General features: G+C 40.4%; 1 protein-coding gene across 3 annotated transcripts in view; it reads right to left on the reverse strand.

The window, feature by feature from the left end:
• LOC119792939 (growth factor receptor-bound protein 10-like) overlaps positions 1–14,670 on the reverse strand; it is an 80,959-nt gene extending 66,289 nt beyond the window's left edge. For 2 of the 3 annotated variants that reach the window (XM_038299795.1, XM_038299793.1), the window contains exons 1-3: positions 14,516–14,670; positions 10,972–11,076; positions 1,080–1,173 (exon numbers count right to left, since the gene is read on the reverse strand). In XM_038299795.1, the coding sequence (XP_038155723.1) occupies positions 1,080–1,173; positions 10,972–11,022 (145 nt within the window). In that variant the 5' untranslated portion in view covers positions 11,023–11,076; positions 14,516–14,670. Of the gene's footprint in view, positions 1–1,079; positions 1,174–10,971; positions 11,077–14,398 lie in introns of all 3 variants that reach the window. The other variant, XM_038299794.1, reaches the window with a different exon arrangement.
• Positions 14,671–16,198: the final 1,528 nt, after the last annotated feature.

A 16,198-nucleotide genomic window follows, 5' to 3' on the forward strand; every position in this document is an offset into this window, starting at 1 on the left:
GTCTTTATGAGTCATTCACCCTTTGCTTGGTTTTTAAGAATATGTATAAGAGCTCCAAAACATCGGAGAAATGGTTTCCATTAACAGGAAGGACTTTTCCCGACTCTTATCAATACGCTATATATACCTCACACTAAAAGCATATGTTGCGAACTTGAATCATTTGTTTTGTATCAGGGCCAATAAGCTTCAACATCACTTATTCTGATAAATCCACCTATGGATATAATTTGGATTAAACCAGTAGTTTTTTTGTGCACTTTGTTTTTCCTCAAATTTTCTTCGAAACACATGGAGTAACGCTTCAAAGTGTCATACAGTGTAAAAAAGATCATTAGAATAAGGAGGTGTCATCAGATAACAAAAGTTTTTTCTGCTTTCTAATGATTTTTGCATAAATATATATATACAGTACAAATGAGAGTAGCACTGTTTTTAACTAAGCCAGATTTAAAATTAGTTATGTTAACACAGGTAACAGTTAAATTAGCTTTAACCCAAACGGCTCAGAAATCAACATTTGAGGGAAGTTGTCTTTAATTTTCTATAATCTGTAAATGTTTTTCTTGTCTGAGATGCACTTTTTTCCCCTAGAGTTTATTTTTATGCACTAGTGGTCTTTATATTATTTTTGATAGTAGGCAAACAGGAAATCCCTGAAGCGTCCGCATCAGGGACCAAACCTTCCATAGGTCAACTGCTTAACCCGTTCACCACGGCCGAAAACACTAGAGTCAAATAAAGATATTTTTCCGCAAAAATGTACATAATGTCTTTTTAAACACATAAATGCTACCTATAAGGCTGAAGTCAGAAAGTCTTTGTCTCTTTTTGTAACGCAACCAAAAATCAGGTCACTTTGCAAACTGGATATTCATTTTTTTGTTTCCTTTTTTAATAATGATCATACTGCAAATGCAACTGTCCAAGCCTAACATTTGTGGATTTGACAAATACTGGATGTAATGCTTGCAAGACAGCACATGCATACTGACCCAAAATAACACGTGGAACAAAACTGGTTGAGCTTCAGTTAGTTTTTACAGCACATCTCATGAAACTTGTTGTGGGAACATTACCATGGTGATGCGGCAAAGCTTGACTGGCTGAGCGCTGAAAGCCGGAAACGATCAGCTCCTCAGGCCTGCGGGAAGAGGTGCGCTCCATCCTTTCCTATCAAAAAAAAAAGACAAAAATAAATTTCATTCAAAAATCAAGATAATAAAACTACGATTAGGCTGCCAGGCATTTTACTGAAGGATAAACCATCATGAGTTCAAACTGTAAAAAAAAAAAAAAAGGAACGTCTTGCTGTTATAGTGCCATCTTAGGGTAGAAAAAACAGAAAATATATCCAGTAAAGTTTCGGTTACATCAACACATCTAATAGTAAAAGAAACAAACACACATCTGGTCACACGTCTGGGGAGACAATGTCAAGTTCCTCACACAATGTCTAATTTGAAACAGCCTGGGGGCGAGAAAGCTGTCAGAGAGAAAGAGGACAAAAAGCCAAATTTTAAATCTCCGCTTTTCCTGGAAAAAGAAGAACGCGGAAGCGCTGCTTCCAGGAATTGCTCGTGGCCAGGAGTCCTGTTGTGCACGCGTGCACATACACACAAGCTCGCATCTCGTCTCTGTGCTTCGAAAACATCCATAAATGTCATGAGCCAGATTTATGGCTCTGAGAAGGAGCAGCCAAACGCTTTCCAAGGAAGACAGCTTGACTGCTGGGCCTGTGGTCTGACTGCAGCCTTTAGCTCGGACAGAGGAAGAGCAACTCCTCTTAACTGCCACTGAAAACCAGCTGCAGCAACTGAATTTTATACTTCCTCTGCATGTATAGCATCTTCTTAAAATTTTTTGAGAAATATAGTCATTTTAATAGAAAACTTTGCAGTGCAAAGATGCTGATAGAACTGTCCATTCCTTCATCAGCTCCACTCAGAGCCTGGCTCCACCAAAGCACAAGGCAGTAACTGTGTACCCTGAGGGGTTTGAGGAAGAACAGTGTTCTGGGTCTTGTAGAAGTTATCAGTAGCAGCACTGTTAACATGTTGCTAAAAGGCATAGAAAAAAAAAGGCCCCTTAACTCACTCTGGCGTCAAAGAGTCCATTTTAATGGTAGTGTTCCCAATTAACCTTTACAGTGAACTCTAATGCACCTTGACCTTCTCTACAGTTTTAAGGACCCCATGAAACAGCTTTGGAGTGGTTTAATATCTTGCTTTTGGCTTTACCTAAAAGGCAGTAGCTGTCCATACAAAAAATTTCTTTTTTAAACTTTATTCATGTTCCTTTCAGGTTAATTTAATTCTATAATAGTTTTTATTTTATTTTATTGCAGCTCCACTCAGTGATGTGGGAGGTTTCTTTCTATTCTGCAGCACAAGTGTAACATTTAGTAGTTCTGATGAAAAAGCATTTTACTGGGAAAGATACTAACTTAAGTCAATCAGCAAACAAGAGGATTAACAAAGCTTATGGTTAAAGGAGAGTTTGAGCAGTTATTGTTTTGAATTAGGGCTAAAAAAATTAATTCGTCGATTAGTGAAATAATCATCAACTAATTTAATAATCGATTAATCTTTAACTGGAGTGTAAAGACTCTAAAACATGCCTTTAGCTGACAGAGCAACCCTCGAGCAACAATTATACCAAAATTGTAAAAAAAATATGTAAAATTTTGCATTTAAGATCAAAATCTTTTTCGTCTGTCAATATGCTCTATCCAGAACTCAAGTTTTAGTTTCAACTGGTTTAATTTTGCAAAAAGTCTTCTTTAAGGAACCGTAGCTATCCGAAAAAATGACCAACAGATTGATTTGCAAAATAATCGTTAGTTGCAGCCCTATTTTTGATCGTTCCTTTATCTTTTAGCTACTCTTGAATCATGTTGGTTGGATTAGATCTGGAAATTGCTGCAAGGAAATAGGTAATACAAACAGAAACTATGATGCACACACTAACTTTCACACACAAAGAGAAGCTCACTGAGTGGGCCATTATAGATTTTTCATCAAAAGACTTAAATGCATATTTACCAGTGGGGTAAATTTTGAATGCCTGCTTTGCAGCAGAATCACACTACTATAGTAAGACACAGTCCCTAACAAACCTTGTGTCTGACGTCTTTTAACATCTAAATGGATTTCAAATTTGAAAATTAAATTGTAACTTAAGAAGTCTCCCATATGTTTAAACATATCTGATACAAATCGAGAGTCTGATTTTTCATCTGAGAGGCGATATACGATATTTATCGCAAAACAATTTCTTTTTCATTTCTTCTAACTAGAAGAAGCATTTGGTTAGGATACAAGATTTTTCTCAGGGATAAAGAGCGCAAATTTTTCAACAACCTCAGATCTACCGCTATAACTTGTTGCTGTTGCTAACACCCTCTGAATCCATTAGCAACTTATCGTCTGCAGCCGGCAACATGGGAGAAACAATATTGGAAACATTTGATGACAACAACCTAACTGATCTTCATCTGCTCCAGTTAAGTAAGCCTAGCAATGATACTAAATGACATTAGCATGGTACTGGTAGGAAGGAAGGAAGGAAGGAAGGAAGGAAGGAAGGAAGGAAGGAAGGAAGGAAGGAAGGAAGGAAGGAAGGAAGGAAGGAAGGAAGGAAGGAAGGAAGGACACAAGGAAGGAAGGTCACAAAGAAGGAAGGATGGAGGACACAAGGAAGAGAAGAAGGACACAAAGAAGGACACAAGGAAGGAAGGAATGACACAAGGAAGGAAGGACACAAAGAAGGAGACAAGAAAGGAAGGAATAACACATGGAAGGAAGGACACAAAGAAGGAAGGTCACAAAGAAGGAAGGATGGAAGGACACAAGGAAGAGAAGAAGGAAGGAAACAAAGAAGGATGGAAGGACACAAGGAAAGAAAGAAGGACACAAAGAAGGACACAAGGAAGGAAGGACACAAATAAGGCAGGAAGGACACAAGAAAGGAAGGAATGACACAAGGAAGGAAGGAAGGAAATACACAAGGTGGTAAGTAAGGAAGGACACAAGGAAGGCAGTTTACAAGGTGTAAAAATAATGGGATAGAGAGTCATAGAGTCAGGCGTTAAAACATAATCGTTTATGACTTGTTTAGACTAAACAGGCTGAAATCAATTTTCCTTTTTTTTTAAACTACTTAAGAACCCAAATTATTTCTAAGGTTTTCAGAGCTTTCTGCTGAAGCCATAAATTAGCTCAGCTGCAAGTCTCTGACAGCCTTTTGTTGCTGCGCAGGATGCTCAAATACTCATTTACAAATGTAAACCTTTGCACAGAAAGGTGGATTTGCAGAAGGAGAAAGAAAAGACAAACAGTGCGGCTCAATCTGATACATCTATGGCAGCGGTCCAATACCCTCACTGTGAGACAGACAGAAACACACATCAGAGACGGGGGTGGAACGGTGCCCAGATTCCCAAACATCCCTGCCGTTATGTATGGCATTATGTAAGTTCACAGAGGAACGGCTCATTTGCTCCTTATCTACCCAACTACACCCAAAGAGAAACTCCGCAGGGGGAAGGGGGGGGGGGGGGCATGCAGTCTCATCTCAATTGGCAAACCTCACACAAAAACACAGCAATGTTTTAGCCAGCTTCTTTCCGTTTAACAACACAAATCTGTTTTCTTCTGCGCTACATGTAGGATGGAGGAATGTTCTCTGTGGAGACTCAATTCCCTATTCACTGGAGTCTTACTGGTGCAAAGCCCCTTTCCTGGAAGCCAAAGAGAACCAATCCAACTTAATGTCAGCTCGACAGGAGCTCCCACGGTTTGGGTTAGCGGGAGGCTTCACGTTTGTACCTCCACTCAGAAGGAATAAGGCAGCTGACGTTACGTCACCTCCTTCATCCCCTCGGTCTCAATAAGACGTCACAACGTCGATCCCAAGCCTGTCACAAAAACAAAGTCCACTGCTTGTTAATGTTGTTTGTTTAGGAGATCTATTTATAGAGCTCTACAATGCCGTTCAGCCAAATTCTTTAGGTTACTGGAGAGTTGGAGAGGAGAAAATCCAAGCGGAGAAACAAAGAGCTCATTCTGCAGGAGTTGGACTCTGGAAGTGGGACTGTTGTGTTGCAGAGACACTATATTTCACCTAACTGGTCTGAAAGAGGACTTTCCACTGAACACATACTAAGAAAGCCTTGCAGAACTACACCTGAGAGGTTGTCCTATGGGCGTCCAGTCCATAAGGTCTAAACCCTTTTCCAGCAAGACCTGGTTACTGGTATCAAGATAGAACTCCCAAACCAGATCATAAAACTGTTGCTATAGTCTACTACCCTTATGAGGATGTGTCAGAGAAAGTTTTTTTTTCTTGCTATAGTAATGATGAAGTGCTGCAGTGATGCCCCCTCCACAACTGTTGCAGTGCACTGCCAATCAGCTGGCTAAAAAAAAAAAAAAGCTTCTACGGCTTTTCTTTGCACAAAAAACAAACATAAATTCAGTTGTTTGGAATCATTTCAGGTCGTGATTACTGTCGCCAGGTATGCTTTCTTTGTGTTTATTTAGAACACATCAAACACAATCATGCAATGGAAAGTGCATTGCTATGGGGGCAGGTTGTTTAGTGTTGTGTTGATGGAGAAGAAGAAAAAACATAAAGTCTGTGTAAATGGGCTTTTGTTGCTAGATTGATGTTTTAGACATAGTTGTATGTCTGCAACTACTCAAAGTAGCCCCGTGAGGCATTTTCAAATTCTTTTGTTTTAACATTTGCACTTTTTTATGTCAATTGCTACTCTTAGGTTACATCCTGTCTTCCTGCTTTTGACATAATGACCCAGCGGTTATTCACACTGCAAGTGAACCAGGGTCTTGTTAATCCAAGGTCTGGATAAACAGTTCAGCGACTGGAAATTGTAACCAGGGTAGGGTTCTAGGGTCTGTTTCAGAGTCCATTATGGGTTCACACCAGTGTAACAGTGGGTAAACATGCAATATTTTCAATCTTTGTACTCAGCTACAGCTTAAACTGTAAAACAAATCTGCAGGGTATAAAAGTTCAAAGCACACAATGTATTTACTTACAGTGTACGGCCCAATGCGATCTAACTGCTCACACTCTACGTCTAAAAACCACTTGTCAGACTCAGCGCCGAGAGATGGCGTTGGTTGGACTCGTCAATCTGGTAGCCAAACTTAGACCGTCGATAAGAAGAATTCCCTCGTTTGCACAAGTGCAGTGCGAGAGGTTCTGGTAAATTGGCTCTTAGATGCCTGTAGCTCACTTCATTTTCCTCAGGTACATCTCATGAGGGCCGACTGATTTCAAACGTTTGATTTTCTCCGGACCTTAAGAGTTCTGATCAGGAGGTAGTCGGGAGAGAATAATCACCCTTTGTTGCCCACTGTATGCTACACAACGCAGGACGCAAGATGATGCTGAAACTGGGCCCGATTCGAAAAATTTTTGCACGACTGGAAAAACAACCAGAAAAAGGAAAGAAAATCTTAGGTCACAAGACTTAAGTCACTCCAGAAACCAAATTCTGCCCCGGTAAAAGAAAAAAAGAAGGTCCAAAGGGATAGAGTAAAAGTCCCGTAAAGCAGCTGTCATTTTTTGTACTCTACCTAAGCAGAGAGTCCGACTAATTCAACAGCTTAGTATACATACATGCAAAAGAGGCAGAACAGTGAAAAGGTAGAATATTCAGTATAAATACACGTAAATCCACTAGTTAATTTATTCCAGCTGTTTGGTAATAATACATGTTATCTTAATTTAGCAGAAGTAGAAATATACATTTCTAATCTGATTTACATAACAGCAAAAATAGATCTAGCTATATTTTATCATAAAACTAGCAGCTTAAACCATGGAAACTATACAATCCTTCATCTACTATAGAGATCCCTTGCACTGCAAAATCCGTGCACTGCATTTTTCACTGCATTTCATGTTTGATAATAGTTTTGGAAAATTAAATGACTCAAACTTTACAGTATGTCCCTGTATTTTCATAGTTTATCTGGATTTAAAGCTGTTCTTTAAATTAGGGAGGAATCCAGTTATGAATTAAAAGGCTCGTTTTATTAGGAGAACAATCAAAGTTTGCTTTCAGACTGTGAGGCTTTGTTAAACACATCGCTCTTTAATATTAGAACAAGCTAATAACGCTTTTTCAACTCAACAAATGTTTTTCATGCAGACTGGAAGACCAGACATTCCTCTGTTTTGCTTTTTTTTGTTTCAGGGGCTGTTGAGAACAAACTGATCTTAAAGAAATAAACTTTGAAACAGAGGCTTGAAGTAAAAAAAATAGTGTGGTAAACCCCAACTTTAAAACCGTCTAGTCTAAAAACAGGTCTCTCCAAGTCACTCGAGCTCAGAGAATGCAGCTGTTTGTTTTCTTATTATGTCTTGATATCACAACAATGATGAGTGCATCCCATGGGGAGTAAAGGAGTAAAATCTAAAGCTACTTTCCTTTGGTTTTCATCTGCTTCATCAAAAAAAGATTAACGGTTTATTTTATATAGTTAACAGCTGAGCCTCAATATAATTCATTAATTTATGTACTTTGGGTTCAGGTCAACATTTCAATGGTTCTGATTTATTTTGTTAACATTGTAGTCAAGGATCTGGTCCATGTAAACTCATCTCAGCAGCAAATAAATCCAATTTAGGTCTTTCTGGTCATTTTGACACAAGAAAGTCTGGTTCAGGTATTTGCTAATGTTAAGCCATTTTATGATTAGCCACATTAGCAGCTACTTTAGTGCTGGTTTGTCTACTGAAGTACTTTTCCTACATTAATTCATACATGCAGTTTAACACGGCTGTTGCAATGTTTTGCAATTCTTTTTTTGTTTCTTTATTTTTTTTTTACAAGGCTCCCAGTCTTTAAGATGCTCTACCAGAGATGTACCATAAGCACAACCAGCATCCCCGTTTCTTGGCTTCCTTCAGCTTGATTCTAGCAAAGCTTTTCTCCAGACATACCGTAATTTTTGGACTATAAGCCACAACTTTTTCCCCATTTTTCGACCTTGATGCTTATATAACAATGCGGCTTATCTATATATTTTTACAGCTAACAGCCACTAGGGTAATACGGTACCTAAATCTATGGTTTTTAACATCCATCATGTTGACGTCACATTTGCTTCAACACACAAGTAGCCGCGCGCGCGGGAATGCGGACATCCTCCGGAAGCAGACTCCAAGAAAGACGGACATTGCGAGCGCAAGACAGTTTGTGTGACACCCTCATTATGGAAAACAAACGTTGAAATGCATATGATGCAGCTTTTAAGTTAAAGGCAGTCAATTTGGCAGTAAACGAAGGAAATAGAACCGCTGCACGTAACCTTGGAATCAACGAGTCAATGGTGAGACGTTTGGAGACGCCAGCAGGAAGAATTGTCTCAATTCAATTGTGTTGAAATGTTAATAAATAGGAGCTTCCCCAAACACTTGCCTCTTTCCCGACAATCCTCTCTGTGCACGAACCATATGGTTATTAAGCATAAAAAACCTGCGGCTTATAGTCCGGTGCGGCTTGTATATGTACGAATCATGCAATTTAGCTTCTGCGGCTTATATTCAGGTGCGGCTTATAGTCCGAAAATTACGGTACTTGTGGTTAAAATATTTTACAAAAGTAAAAAAAAAAAAAAATAAAATAAAATAATCTATATCTTAGGTAATATCACATAACGGAAAAGGATATATATACTGCAGGTCTTTTCAATCAATTCGATTACGATCTGTACATTTATGTGATTTTATTTTAATTTATATAAGGAATAAAAAAGTTTACTGAGTTTATTTCATTTATAGATCAAAAACAGATAAAAAACTAAAACCCATTGCAATTAATTTAATCAATATGACATCTTTAGAGAGAAAAATGTCTGATTTTGTCTGAGAATTGGTGCATCTCGAGCTTTTCTCCACCAAATTTCTGGGAAATTCTCGCCTATTTTGCATACCCAAATGGAAAAGCAAAAAACTGAGGAACTGTAAGCCCCAATAGGGGGTTTTCAGGTGACGTTACGCTCACGTTACTACTCAGCGCGTCCACCATATTGGGTGGCAGCCTTAGGCAATATTTACAGTGAAAAATGGTGAAATCGTGTGTAATTGTTGGTTGCACGGCCCGTGGAGGTGGAGATCAACGCTCTTTCTATCGCATACCAGCCGTAATCGTGAATCAATGTGAAAAAACAAAACAGCTATCTGAACAACGCCGTCACCTATGGCTGACACGGATATCCAGGTCCGATTTGGACGGTGTTAAGCTGGAATACGCCAGAATCTGCAGTGCTCACTTTGTCACAGGTAATTAACTGTCAAGCATTTAAAACATGTAAGAATATATTAATAATAGGGCTTGGGCGTCATGACGTATTACTTTCCGTGGCTGCAATGTTGACCGTCTCCGCCGCCGCTACTCAGACTACTGCCTATGACCACCGCGTACTGGACTCCCTCTCTCAGCCGTGTTTTAATTTGATTAATTTCACCTTAACTTGATTTCAACCAGCGGGAAAAGGCTCAAATATGTGAGAAACCCGGAGGGTTTAGGGAGGTTTGGCAGTTAACGTTACTAACCAAACCTTTGAAACACATAGCAGCTAGTTAAAAGTACATTATATGCCTGAGTGGTTGTTAGCACTAATGGTTAGCACTGTTTGCTGGCTTTATGAGCTGCAGCTCCTGAACTCATCCATTCGTAAACTGCACATGAGACTCCAAGGACTTGTCGCTTTGGAACTGTTAGCGCACCGCCGGGCCGTTAGCCACCTAGCATAGCGAGCCCTGCGTCGGATTGTTTACATTTTTACCATCTTATTAAAACTCACCCGTCCATGTATGATGGCGATTTCCTTCATGTACATTACTTCGACGTCTCGTACCCAACCAGATGTGAACTGGTTGTGAGCCTCTAGACCCTTGTACGCTATCATTTCCTCAAGAGTGTGCAGAGGGTTTTCACTGAACACCAGGTAATGAACTATGTCGCCATGCTCTACATTTGGCCAATCATCTGGATTAGTGCTAAACAAGGCACCGTGGAGGGCATAGGGGTCCATATGGTCGATCACGGAACATTTCCTCAGATACGTTCCATGATCTGGTGGCTCTAGCGTGCTGGCGTACTTATCCATTCGTGACATGATATATATGATATACGATAATATGCCACCAAAGATGGCGGACCGGTAGCTGGCCAGTGACGTCACTGAAAACCCCCTATTACATGTGTGATCCGTTATTTGAAAGCTAACACATTCTAGTTTCTAAATATATACATGAAAATTGGGTGAGTAAAACACCCCAGCTGCATCAGTCCAAACATGACTCGAAAATAATAAGTCTGTTTTGAACAGCAATAATAAAGGCATGTTTGCTTGTTGTGGCCGCTTTGTCATGCTACATTTCTACATGCTGCTACTGTATAATTGTGCTTTGGTGCTCGCTATGTCCATAAAATGAACTAGGTGGTTGAATTGTGGAGAATCTAAGCTTTCCAACAATGTCTAACATGTCATTATTGGAAAACATTTTACCAGTGTAATTTTCATGCATTCTGAGTTATTATTTGTAAACGCTTTAAAACGTTGGATTTTAAGAGGTTAAAAGGTGCATTTAGGTTGCTGTTGACCAGGAATATAATAAGACAAATTAAAAGTTGCATGAGGATCTGAGAACTTCCTCACAGTATCTCTAGAATGCATGGATGATTATCCAAAAAACTGTACGAAAATGTAATAATATTATGATGACATTCTTCCTGCAGAGTAAAAAGAAAAATGTCATTAATGAAAACATTCAGATCTAAGCCCCAAATCAACAAGCTTTCAATCAATTCAGGCTGTTGCTAACGGTGCTATTTAAAGCAAACTGAACTTCAGAGCAAGACTTCAACACATTGATTCACACACTGAACCACCGACATGCAAACAAGCACAAAGCTCTGAAAATATTTACCTGGTAGTTTGAGTGACGTAAAAAGTAGTCAGGGCATCCTGCTAAAGCCATGATGTTTGCCTTGTGCTCCCTCTTATAGGGAACCCTCTGGTCTCACCGAGCACCCTGCACATGGAGGAGGAGCACAACAAACAAATGAGACAAAGCAAACCTAATCTGACAGGATAATGATTAGATGGAGAGAGGAAAGAAAAAAAAAAAACTCCAGAAAGACAGATGTCAGAGATTCTTCCAAACCAGCCAGCCATGCAGAAGATGCTACTTGGTCAAACCTGTATCCAGTACCCAAAAACCTACACGCATCTAGCTTTACCGAACAAGGAGAAATTGCATGTGTGCCTGAAAACATTGAGGTGCATGTACACACTGATTCTAGTGCAAACAAAGCCATTGTGTTCAACACACACACACTTATATACACACCAGCCAGTCCCCAAACAAAGCCTGGGGCTTAAGACTAAATAAGAAACCTTTTCCAAGCTGGCAACACATGACCACACACCACCTGCAGCCTGTTAAAGAAGCCAGGGGGCTCATTCAGCTAACTGGTTATAGTGGCTAAAAAAATGGACTCTCATACGTCAACATTTAATCCTGTATTTATTTCTAGCTTTATTGAAAGGCTAAACTATTCTCCAACTTTTCTTTAAATTCTCATTCTAGCCTCCCTAAATACTGCCACTGTAATCTGTTCTCACAAGGCATCAACGGGATATGGTTTTGGAGTATAAAAAAAGCTTTTCTAAATAATTGCTCCTACAGAAGAAAAAAAATCATTAATGAGATGCAAGAGAAAGCACTAGAGTGCTACAGATGTTTTGCTAGTTTCCCCTGACTCCAACTCTCCCTGCAAACTGCTAGTCAGCTGGCTAAAAGGTCACCAAACTTTCTCTACCCCTGCAAAACAAAAAGGTTAAGCTGCTTTTGAAATGCTGTCGAAACTTCTACCCCTTTAAAGGAATAGTACACCCAAAACATGATTAGCCTTCATTTTCTACTCACCCCCATGCTGAACAACACCCTGGAGTACTTTTTTGATATCTCAAATGCATCTGGAGATCTGGGAGGCTTCTTGCTGTCTGCTGACATTCAAATAATGGAGGTCTATGGTGCCCGAGACAGAAAGGTCCATAAAAGTCCACAAAAAACGTGTCAATATTCCTCCATACTGCTCGTCCAATGTATTCCAAGTGTCCTGAGTGGGTAGCATCCAGAATTTACTCGAAACGAAGTCATTTAGAATGTTTTTAGAGCATAAACAGTAGTGTATAGGATTTCCTGAAAGCGCGCACATGCGCGATCACGACGCTACGGAAGCCGGCAGACCAAACCAGATGAAAGTGCGCATTCAGCGTCTGCTCTGCCGATAATACAAGCGTAGAAGAAGAAATGTGCTGTTTACCTGTGCAAAGAAAGAAACAACGAAAGAAAAATGTCTGAGGACTTCAGTGTTGAGGAAGAGCATGAGTTCTTTGCCGAGCTGAATGCGCTGGTTTGGTCTGCCGGCTTCCGTAGCGTCGTGATCGCACATGTGCACGCTTTCAGGAAATCCTATACACTACTGTTTATGCTCTAAAAACATTCTAAATGACTTCGTTTCGAGTAAATTCTGGATGCTACCCACTCAGGAAACTTGGAATACATTGGACGAGCAGTATGGAGGAATATTGACACGTTTTTTGTGGACTTTTATGGACCTTTCTGCCTCGGGCACCATAGACCTCCATTATTTGAATGTCAGCAGACAGCAAGAAGCCTCCCAGATCTCCAGATGCATTTGAGATATCAAAAAAGTACTCCAGGGTGTTGTTCAGCATGGGGGTGAGTAGAAAATGAAGGCTAATCATGTTTTGGGTGTACTATTCCTTTAAGCTACAATTGCTGACTGAAACCTGGCTACCTGAGTAGAAAGCCTAGACTAATTTACAAGCAAACACAGATGCTTTATCTGTAGACCTCAGAAAATGTTGCTATAATCTAAACTTTAAAAAAACAACTCCATCTCCCTGGTGTTGTTGCATGTTTTTGTTAACATCTATTCATTTTAAATAATAAGAGTACTTTGATCAAATCTAACAATCAGGATTATCTCATACCGACCTATGCCTAATGCCAACCTAAAAGTTTGTTAGAGATCCTTAATGACCATGAAAGCCAGCCCTGCTCCCTGCTATGAAACCTCCCCATCCGCATGGTTTGGTTCATAGAAAGCTGCGATCATAATCAGGAAAACTTCAGCCTTGTTATGTTCACTGAAACCAAGCCATCTGCATGCTTCATCGAAGGGCAGCTCGCAGCTCATGCAGAAAGCTATGCATCAATCTACACAGGAACACTGAAGTTTGCATTCCTCTGAGCCAGCTCTCTGATTTCCCTATACTTTCCCTCTCAGTGCCTATTGTACAGGTCAGGACATTATATAACAGATATCAGATGGTTCAAACAATAACTCTTCCACCCCCTGCACCTCCTCAGCCGCCTCCACCTTCTCCTTTCACCCCACTAATTACTGTTTCCACAGGGGCTCTGCTATCTTTAGGTCGCTCTCGCTGACTGAGAATGCGTGTCCAAATGTGTATGCACAGTTGGACACACATTGAAAAAGACACCCTCTCCAGAACTGATAATTGCATCCCCCTCTTTTTTTCTTTTTTGCTTTTCAGCTACAACCAGTTTTTGAGCCTCACATGTTCTTCCTCCACAGGATCAGGCTGCTCACTCCAAACAAAAAGCTGGCCAAAAGGGCAAGCCCTGCTGATTGTATGTGCAAGTCTAATAAGCCTGAACACTAAGCCCAAGCCCTGAGTGCATGACATTTAGTGACATTTGTAGGTCCTCCTGCAGAGAAAGGGAATAATTCAGCTTTACTTGTGATACTGGAACACCTAGAGATTTAAAGGACTATGAAGCAACATGATATTAACACACTTGCTGTGTGTTTATCCTCAGTCCTTCAAACATGTATTTCTGCAAAAATAGCTTTTAAAAATGCATATAAATGTGGTGTTCTCCATGCAGCAGCAGAGACGGATGAATATTTAAAACATGAACTCTCTGCTAAGAGAAATCATCAACACACAGCTTGCTATCTCCCTGCATGGAGCAGCTCCCAAACATGCAGCTGGTTTATATAAACGCCTTGTCTATTTAAGTGGCAGCGTTGCGGATGAAATAAGCATTGCACTCCTTACTGACAACCATACATAACATTAAGCCTGACTTATTGAGTGCAAATACTAACAATACAACCCTAACTTTTATTTTTTTAAGCAGCCAAACCAAGTTTTAACGCTAAATCGTTCAAAGTATAAAAAAATAAAAAATAAATAAAAAAAATGTGTCTTATCTCATTTTGAAGATGATGCAAAAGTTTTTGTACATCTTGTTATAATAAAAACAGAATATCTGTAAAACTGTAATATCTTACTGTAGAGCCGTCAGTAAACGCTCCACTGCGCGCCCCTGAATGCCTCAGACTGACAGAAAACGCGTCTCTGTGTAGAAATTAGTTCCTAAACAAATACACACAAAAAAAGACGCTTACGGTTATGAAAGGGCAGCGTGCGGTTCGCGTTTGTTTCCAGGACCCCGGTTTAAACGCTTCAACTTTCCTCCTCTGAATCTCTGCTCAAACTGCTCCCCCCCTCACCCCCCTGTCCGCCGCCGTGTTCACCTTGTCCCCCGAAGCGCTGCCCTTGCGCACGTACGGACCGCACATACACTCGCACACTCTCTCTATTACTCGGGCACGCGCACACAGGCATAGACACGTTCAGATTGCTCCAGGCTTCCCCCCCCCATACTCCCCCCACCCCTCGCCGTGTTTCGACCAGCTGACTCCCCTTCGGTCTCGCCCCTCACCCTCACGCGCGCATGCACGCGCATAAGGAAACCTCTCTCTCTCTCTCTCTCTCTCTCTCTCTCTCTCTCTCTTCCAGCTCCGCCCTCCTTACTGCACTGTAAAAAGTATCTAACTTTTGTCTAACAAGCTGCAGGTCAGTGGGGATTCACCGTAATGCAATACTAAGCAGTTGCTTAGGGCCCCAAGTTCCTAGGGGCCCCATAAAACTCTCTTTAGATGTATGGTTAATACAACTATTCCTTATTTGTGCACATTAATTGTTTTTAATGATTAATGTGCCTCCCGGCTGCTCAGTGGCGGAGTGGGTAGCACTGCTGCCTTGCAGCAAGAAGGTTCTGATTTAGATTCCTTTCTGCATGTAGTTTGCAAGTTCTCCCTGAGCATGCGTGGGTTCTCTCCGGGTACTCCGGCTTCCTCCCACAGTCCAGAAACATGAATGTTAGGTTAATTGGCTCTAGATTCTCCTTAGGTGTGAGTCTGTGCGTGAATGGTTGTTTGTCCTGTTTATCTCTGTGTTGCCCTGCGATGGACTGGTGACCTGTCCAGAGTGTACCCCGCCTCTCACCTGTAGACAGCTGGAGATAGGCACCAGCACCCCTCGCGACCCCCCCCCCCCCTTCAGTGTTCAACACATTGGACTACACATGTTCAGAAACGTCTGAACAGACAGCAAACCATTTAAAAAAAAACATTGCAAAGAGCTGTGTTGCCAACTTAGCACTTTTGTTGCTATACTTAGCGACTTTTCAGACCCCTCTAGTGCTTTTATTTCAAAAAAGCACCAAGCGCCAAATCTAGTGACTTTTTTTCTGCTGCTGGAGACTTTGGCGACAACACATAAAAGCACCGAGCTCTGTTCTCCAGAGCAAGTAGATTGGTAACAGCTGTTATTTCATACAAATGAAAAATGGAGAAAAGATAAGCATATCATAGCTTGTCTACAGTGAAAAGAAGGACTGTGTTATTTACAACTATTTCTTATTTGTGGACATTAATTATGTTTTTGATAAAAATAATTTCACTAAAATGCCATCAGAATGCTTATAATATTAAGGTCGTAGGGAAATCATATTTAAATGTCAAATCATTCTGGCTTAAACATGTATATAAATATACTCATTATAAGACTATATTGTCCCAAAATTTATAAAATTACTATTTTTAAAATCAGTTTTTTTTTTTTTCTACGTTATCTTATGCAGGCCAGTTAGTTAGTACTGGCAATTTAGTACACCTAAATTCGGCCAATCATATATCAACGGTCATCTATCAATCAAATTTTTTCGGTCATAGTATCTTGATTCATATGTCAGAGCTAACAGAACTGGCAACGTTGCGAGGCAAGGGCTCAAACATGTACGGCTG

This window comes from Cyprinodon tularosa, unplaced genomic scaffold (assembly GCF_016077235.1).
Source record: "Cyprinodon tularosa strain WSP-4 unplaced genomic scaffold, ASM1607723v1 ctg435, whole genome shotgun sequence".
NCBI lineage: Eukaryota > Metazoa > Chordata > Actinopteri > Cyprinodontiformes > Cyprinodontidae > Cyprinodon > Cyprinodon tularosa.